The following is a 7,441-nucleotide window of genomic DNA, read 5'->3' as shown; positions in this document are numbered from 1 at the left end:
CGCGAAGCCAGAGCGGCATCTGACGGAAGTGACTCCACGCCGGGCCCCGGCAGGCCCAATTCCAGCGCGGGGCGGAGTTTGCCGCTGAGAGACCGGCTGCGCTGCCGCGTCGGGCCCGGGTGAGCTGCAGCTCTTCTGGAGGGGCCCAGCTCGGTCTTGTCCTGTTGGCTGCGCGGCGTTTCTCGGGGTGGGCTGCGGGCGAGAGGGAGCGCAGGTGCCACAGGCAGGGGAAGCGGCTTTGTGGGGAGTGTCCCTTGGAGAGCCGTCTCGTTGAGGGAGCGGGGCTGCGCTGTTTTCCCCGCGGGACAAGGGGTGCGGGCCTCTGTTCCGTGGCGTCCGTGTGTTGAGGAGCTGCCCCCCCATGACGAGATGGGCTCGCCGAAGCGGCGCTCCCAGCGAAAAGGCACTGGATGCGACCCCCTGGGAGGATATGGAGGGGCAGGGCCGCCCAGGCCCTCTTCTCCTGAAGAAGGAGCAAGAGAAGAGGAAGAAGAAGAAAAAGTACTACCAGAACGAAGATGTTAACGGGTTTGCGGCGTTCCTGAAGCAGAGCTCGGGGAGTGACGAGGTGGCCGGAGCAGACAGCGCTGAGCTGGAGAAGGAGGTAGCGATAGCCTTGAAGAAGGACAAGCGACGGGAGGGGAGGAGGCTGAAGAGGCAAAAAATGAAGAAAAATGCCATGGTGAGTTCTGTCTGCAGCCGTAGGTGTTTGTCTCTCCGTGGGAGCTTGTTAAGAACTTGGGGAAAGATCTATGTGGAAAATGCCCGTTCCAAAATCTTTGTTGCCGCTGCCAGGGCTGGTTCCGTGAGGAGGTTGAGTGCTTTACCTGCTACAAGCACAGCGTGTGCTGAGTGACTTTTCACGTTAATGAGGATGAATTCCAGCTTAACCCCTAGCCCCTTCATACTGTTCATGCTGCACTGTGATGAATTCTCAGCCCTTCCTTTCTCCTGAGAGAAGCTAATTCCGTGTGAAATTCTTCGGTACAATCTTTCTGCTGTTTGGGGGCCTCTTTCTGCAGTGACTTCTGCTTGAGAATTGAAGTGGGATCTCCAGTAGACTAATAAGACTGTCTGAAAGCAGTTACTTCACAACAGACTTAGGCATTCAGCATGAACTTGTGCTGAATGTAATATGAGAACATATGAAGAGAGTTACTACTCATCTGAGAAATCTTAAGTTTTTCCTGAGTAAATAGCAGCACGGGTGCAACATAGCTTATGTTTCCTTAAGCCCTTGCTGCAACAGTACTTAAAGAGCTTGGAGAGCTGTAGTCAAAATCAAGTGTCATCATTTGTTCAGAGCACTCGGTTGTCAATGAGTGAATACCCTGTATGGTGTGGTGTTGGTAAAAGAAGAGCACCCGTAATAGTGTATTCTAATGACACAGGCCACTGACATTTACTCTGTGACAGGGTACAGTATCTCTTAGTCTAACTGGTTTTGCCTAAGGAGAAAATATCTTCGTATGTTTGCCTTCTGAAAAGTTAGAACACCTTGTTAGACTGGGATTTTCAGGTGTTTGGGTGCCATGCATAGAATCCTGTCTTTTTATGATGATCTCAAATCTCGACACTAGAGATAAGTATGTGGTACTACCCTCAAAGTTTCAGCTAAGAGAAATAGTGGTCTAGTACAAATCTACTAGGTGATAATCAGATAATCAGTGAGTTCTTTAGCAGTGTCACCTCTAAGTGCTGTGTTTTGCTGTGTGAACTGTCTATGGAAATGCATACAACTTAATTTTTGTTTTCAAAGGTATGTTTCCACTGTAGAGGACCTGGCCATGGTGTTGCTGATTGTCCTGCAGTACTTGAAAGTCAAGATATTGGTACAGGAATTTGTTACCGATGTGGATCCACAGAGCATGACATCAGCAAATGCAAAGCAAAAACAGATCCAGCGATTGGTATGTCTCAGAAATTTGTGGGGTTTTGAGATGCTTTGGCCTTGTGGTTTTTTTTAACAACTGAAATACAGTCTTTGTGCTTTAGTAATTTAACTGTTCTCAGGAGACACGTTAGTGTAAAAATGAACCTGTCAGTGTATGAGTATAGTGCTTATAGTATAGTAAAACATTGTTGTTGTAGTGTCTGGACTTTACAAAGTTTTTAATGTGGATCATAAACTGTATGGGATTTTGCAGGGCCATTTCCATATGCAAAATGTTTCATCTGTGGTGAGATGGGGCATTTGTCAAGGTCATGTCCAGATAATCCCAAGGGATTGTATGCTGAAGGTGAGTGCACTGGTTTACTAAAACCAAAACACATTTTTTCATATTTAGCTGATACGGAACGAGATAACATTGCAAATGAATGAGGATCTGACTAAAAGGAATACCTGCCTATCTTTACTCTTGGTGAAAGCAGATTAGTTCAGGGGAATTCAATGTTAATATTGATTATCTAGGGATTTCATTTTAATTGTAAGCTTAAATTCTCATACTCTCTTAAGTATGAGAACTTGCTTATGCTTGCAGTATCAAAAAGCACACAAACAAAATCAGAATACGCTGAATACAGAATAGTCAGTATTTAAATGTACATATATCAAAGTGTGGTAAAAACATACTGTCATAATATAGTTTAAGACTCTGGGAGGTGTTTGCTAAACACAATGGCTCTAACTAGAAAGAGGACATCTTCAGTTTAAGTGACTTTAATGAGAAATGTGATCTAAGTTTGGATTTCACTTAGATTCTGCTTTGCCTGGTTTCTTTATTGGCACTAAAATGTAGCATTCTGTCTCCCAGCACAGTCTTGAGGCCTGGCAAACTCAAAAGGGTGATTTTATGATTTTACAGTACAATCGCTTTACTTTCAATGTTTGGTTTATATTTATGAAACATAAAATCTATGTTTATAGATTTTATAAATTTTTTATTTTGTATCTCAGAAGTTGGATTGCCTGCCACTCAGGAGCTCCTGTTAATTTCAGAAGTCCCTTTTGAGTATGAACTTTAGCAGAATTCATACTCAAAGTGAAAACTTCCAACAGATTAGAAATAGTATTGTGGTGACTGGAATTTATAGTATGTGGTGCTTTATAGTGCAGTTTGATTGCAGACAGCTTTGTCTGTCAGAGGCACAGACAGAGGAAGCCGTGTTTGCAGGCTTCCAAAGCTGGCTGTGTATCTGCTCCATGATGTTATGTTGCCAAGGAGTGTAGACCTGTCCATAAGGACACTGCCGTATCTTTTTTAAAGATTGTGACTACAGATAAGTAGATGTTTTCAATACACGTACAAGAGCAAAACAGTGTAGGAGGGATGTTTTGAGTGTTTTTGTTATCTGTTACTAGTTTTTTATTCCCAGGTAACAGCTTTCTTTCTTAACAGGTGGTGGCTGCAAACTTTGTGGCTCTGTGGAGCACTTCCGAAAAGACTGTCCAGTAAAACAGAACACAGGTGAGATGCAGGGGAGTGTACAAAACAGTCTGAGTGCACAGCTGAGTAATATATATCTACTGCTTTGCCTGCCTTCAGTCAGGAAAAATTGGGTTTGAGAAGAGAACTTGCAAAGAGCAAAGGCAGCCTTCCTTTGGGATGAGTGCTTCTATTGAGGGGTGTGTGGAGGAAGCATTAAGTTGCAATGCATAACTCAAACTTTCTGTAATAAAAATAGCCAGTTTGTAGGTTTCTGAAGTTAATGTGGGCTAATGTGTACTTGTTAGCCAGTATTTTTGCTGCTGTTCAAAACTTAGCAGCTGTAGAACAAAACTGGCTGCTGCTTCTGATGATTTCTATGTGAAGTGGTGCAGTTGAATGTAGTGTCAGTTGCAGGGTCACGGGACTGGCAGCCTGTAGAAGCTGTGTGTGCAGGCAGGTGTTCAAGTCATTCAAGACGTGAAAGAAGGAGGTAGATCTGTCCAGCTGGATTCATCAGATTGGACAAAGCCTTTTGTGATATGGTACAGTGGGGGGCATCTCTGCCCATGGCAGGGCAGTTGGAACTAGATGATCTTAAGGTCCTTTCCAACCCAAACCATTCTATGATTCCATGATTCTACCTGTGGTGGAAGAATTGCATTATATAAAAAAAAAAACTACCTGTGTAATGGAAGGCAAGTGCATCAAACAAGTGCTTGAAGAATGATCCTGTTACTGGAGTGGTGATTCATTTGTGCATTTTTATGATGTGTTTGCATGGCTTGTAGAACCTTGGGTTAATAATAAGCCACTTTTGTGGAATTTATGTTAGCTATTTATGTAGACAATAGGGGCCTGTGCTTCAGCCATTCTTTTGTATCTGATCCGCATTTTTTTCCTACTTTTTCTTTTTTTTTGAGAAGCTTTATGTCCGTCATGAAGACTGACAATGTTTAATTTGCCAAGGGACATGGTAGTCTTTATCCTGATGTTTTAAAACTAGTTAAAAATAGTTGAATTAGTTGAAACTGTGACACCACTGGTAATATTCTTTGAAATCAGTTTGCATCATGCAAAGTACTTTTAGACTAGAGGAAGATAGCTGATACCTGTCAGGTTTAGGCACTGCAGCTTGTGGTTTCTTTGGGTGGACCTATCCATGGACCTGAACAGGCTTGAGAGGTAGGCCAGTGTGAATCTCAAGAATTTCATCTAAGCCACGTGCAAGGTCCTGCATGGGTCAGGGCAATCCCAAGCACAAACATACACTGGGGCAGACTTGATACAGAAGCCCTGGGGAGAAGGACTGGAGATTTTTGATGACAAGAAGCTCCCCATGACCCAGCTTCAGTGTGTGCTTCAGCCCAGAACTCCCTGTGTGCTTGGGATGCTGGGCTGCATCCCCAGAGTGTGAGCAGCAGGTCAGCGCAGGGGATTCTGCCCCTTTACCATGCTCTGGGGAAGACCACCCTCCTGCAGTCCTGTGTCCAGCTCTGGGGCTACAACACAAGAGGAACATAGAGCTGTTGGAGTGAGTCCAGAGGAGGCCATGGACTTGCTGCAAGGGCTGGAGCAGCTGTGCTCTGTAGACAGGCTGAGAGAGCTGGGCTTGTTCAGCATGGAGAACAGAAGGCTTCTTAAGAGGAGACCTTAGAGCAGCTGTCAGTGCCTAAAGGGGCTACAAGAAAGCTGGAGAGGGGGTCTGGACAAAGGTCCATAGGGACAGGACAAAGGGGAATGGCTTTAACCTGCCAGAGGGGAGCCTGAGATGAGCTCTTTGGCAGAAGCTCTTCCCTATGAGGGTGATGAGGCATACATTGCCCAGAGACGTTCTGGCTGCCCCATCCCTGGCAGTGTTCAAGGCCAGGCTGGACATGGCTTGGAGAAGCCTGGTCTAGTGGAAGGTGTCCCTGCCTGTGGTAGGGGTTTGGGACTGGATGAGCTTTGAGGTCCCTTCCAACCCAAACCAGTCTGTGGTTTGGTATTCTTGGTATGATACGATCTGTTCCAATCCAATAAAAATTAAATTACCATTCAGAATTGGTTAACTGTTTTCTCCAGCAAAGGAGTATGAATTAGTCTAAATAGCATTTAAACAGCAGGATAATGTTAATTATATGCAGGGATGTGAGCTGAGAAATATAAATTTCGCTCTGTTGTGCCTTCTCAGTCTTATTATTTTCATCTGTAAATCATGGAATCATGGGATTGTTAGATTTGGGAAAGACCTTAAAGTTTATCCAGTTCTGTTCCTCTGCCATGGACAGGGGAACTTTCCACTAGACCAAGTTGTTTCAAGCCCTGTCCAACCTGGCCTTGAGCACTTAATAGTGGAGATCTTTCTTTTATGTTCAGACACACTTAACATATTCTGAAATCATCGTCTTAAGAGTTGTTTGGACTTAGGTGAGACCTAATATACCATCTTACGTTTTTTTAATGCTTCTTGGGACAGTCAATAGGAAAACCATGTAGTAATGATTTTGTGAACCTTGACAATTTGTGTGGGGGAAGAAAAGGAGTGTACAAAACTCAGCTTGAAAAAAAAACTTAAGTTGTATAAGGAGAGTTGGCTTCAGAGCTGGAACTGAATGACAGTTCTTCAATGAACTAATGACAGGTTCTTGCAGGCTAAATCTTCAAATGTGTAAGTTTGACATAATGGCAGTGGTGAGCCTTTCCATATCACCTGTCTCTCTCTGCAGACCAGGTTACGGTTGCGCGATGGGCCACTGGGATGAGCGCAGATTACGAAGAAATCACAGAAGCACCAAAGCTGCAAAAACCAAAAGTGAAAGTACCCAAAGTTGTGACTTTCTGAAAGCTTTTTGGCTCTAAATCACTTTGCCTGCACTGCTTCACTTCAGAGTAGGGACTACACAGACTGGGTTGCTGATTCCAGAAAATCAAACTTGACTGCTGCTGCAAAATTATGTTGCCTTTTTTTTTTTTTTTTTTGTCCCCCCCTCATTTTTCGATTTGCCTGCCAGACTTACCCAGCATACTGCAAAGCTGCAAACCACAGAAATACAGTAAGTGGGTATTTTACTTTCGTATATCTCTGCCAAAATACAGCATACCCTCTGACTGCCAGATTTCTGAAGAGGGAAATTGGCTGCTTCTTGGGACAGGGATCTGGCTGCAGTAACCAACAGGGCATGTGTGTTCTGTCACAGGGGCTTATGACTGGTGGATTTCTGTGGTCAGCTTTGTTACCTTAAGAGGGCTAGTTTACTTTACCAGAGATGAACACAATTATGCTGATCTTACCAAGAGTATTTATTTCTCTGAGAAGGGTTGTGCATATTCACTGAAGAGCCTTCTTCTTTTAGAGAAAATTGATCCTTTTTCTGTGTATGCCAGCCTGAACAGTCCTGTGTTGAAGGTACCAGGTAAACCCGACACCCTGTTTAACTTCTGTGTAAAATTCCCACTACTCCATGCATTAACCTGATTGCTCACACGTGCTGGATTGTTTGAGTGTTTGTTCAATTAGTAGAAACAGAATCATGCCCTTCCTGTGATATCTGTGGTGGATACCTGGAAGGAGTTGGAGAACAAGCGAGGAGCTTGTTTCTTTACCTGTTTTCCAAGGAAAGTGGTCATACGTTTTCAGTGTTTCTGTCTTGGTGACCTGGGAGTAAACTGCTTTGTATTACAAGTGCCTGCTTAATGGCAGATTCAGCTTACAAGTGTCTGCTTAATGGCAGACTGCAGTCTGAAAGCCTTAAAAAACTGGTTTTGGGGGTTGTTTTGTTTGTTTTTCTAAGTTTATTCCTGCAACAGCTCTCAAATACTGTAGTAGCAGTACAGCAATACTGCCCATGCAGCCAGTGGTGGTAGGCTTTCACCTGTGCCTGACTGGAGTTACTGGGAACCAGATAGAAAACTGGAGATCAGGACTGGATTTTGACATGCTCGGGAGCAGCCACTGAAACTATAGATTTGCAATGTGCTCTTCTTACAGCAGAGAAAACTTCACATATGGGAAGTTAATGGTGTAGGTATGTTTTATATTTGTACATGTTAATTATTTTTAATAAAATACTGCTAAAGAATATAGTGGTTGG

General features: G+C 43.8%; 2 protein-coding genes across 3 annotated transcripts in view; both read left to right on the top strand.

Moving 5' to 3' along the window:
- The window catches only part of RASGRF2 (Ras protein specific guanine nucleotide releasing factor 2), a 259,547-nt gene that overhangs the window by 175,878 nt on the left and 76,228 nt on the right, over positions 1-7,441 (top strand). The gene's annotated exons all lie outside the window — the stretch shown is intronic.
- Positions 133-6,938, top strand: ZCCHC9 (zinc finger CCHC-type containing 9). Of its 2 annotated transcripts, none has more exons than XM_062613896.1 (5): positions 133-682; positions 1,760-1,910; positions 2,148-2,240; positions 3,342-3,405; positions 6,072-6,938. In XM_062613896.1, exons 1-5 carry the CDS (start codon positions 362-364, stop codon positions 6,190-6,192), a joined length of 750 nt encoding a protein of 249 aa, XP_062469880.1. In that variant the 5' UTR covers positions 133-361; the 3' UTR covers positions 6,193-6,938. The 2 variants fall into 2 exon arrangements, with proteins under 2 accessions (XP_062469880.1, XP_062469878.1); XM_062613894.1 differs by having other exon boundaries at positions 134-682; positions 3,342-3,410; positions 6,077-6,938.

The sequence above is a fragment of the Pezoporus occidentalis genome, unplaced genomic scaffold (genome assembly GCF_034315485.1).
Source record: "Pezoporus occidentalis ecotype Australia unplaced genomic scaffold, CSIRO_AGI_Poc_V1 ctg170, whole genome shotgun sequence".
In the NCBI taxonomy this organism is placed as follows: Eukaryota; Metazoa; Chordata; class Aves; order Psittaciformes; family Psittacidae; genus Pezoporus; species Pezoporus occidentalis.
This window is presented reverse-complemented; position numbering and strand designations above follow the sequence as displayed.

What these genes read in the sequence shown, in the direction of transcription:
- ZCCHC9 (XM_062613896.1), top strand. Translation starts at nt 362, where the DNA reads ATGACGAGATGGGCTCGCCGAAGCGGCGCTCCCAGCGAAAAGGCACTG. An exon ending in AAATGAAGAAAAATGCCATG is followed by an intron (nt 683 to 1,759) that starts GTGAGTTCTGTC and finishes TTGTTTTCAAAG; the next exon opens with GTATGTTTCCACTGTAGAGG. An exon ending in CAAGGGATTGTATGCTGAAG is followed by an intron (nt 2,241 to 3,341) that starts GTGAGTGCACTG and finishes CTTTCTTAACAG; the next exon opens with GTGGTGGCTGCAAACTTTGT.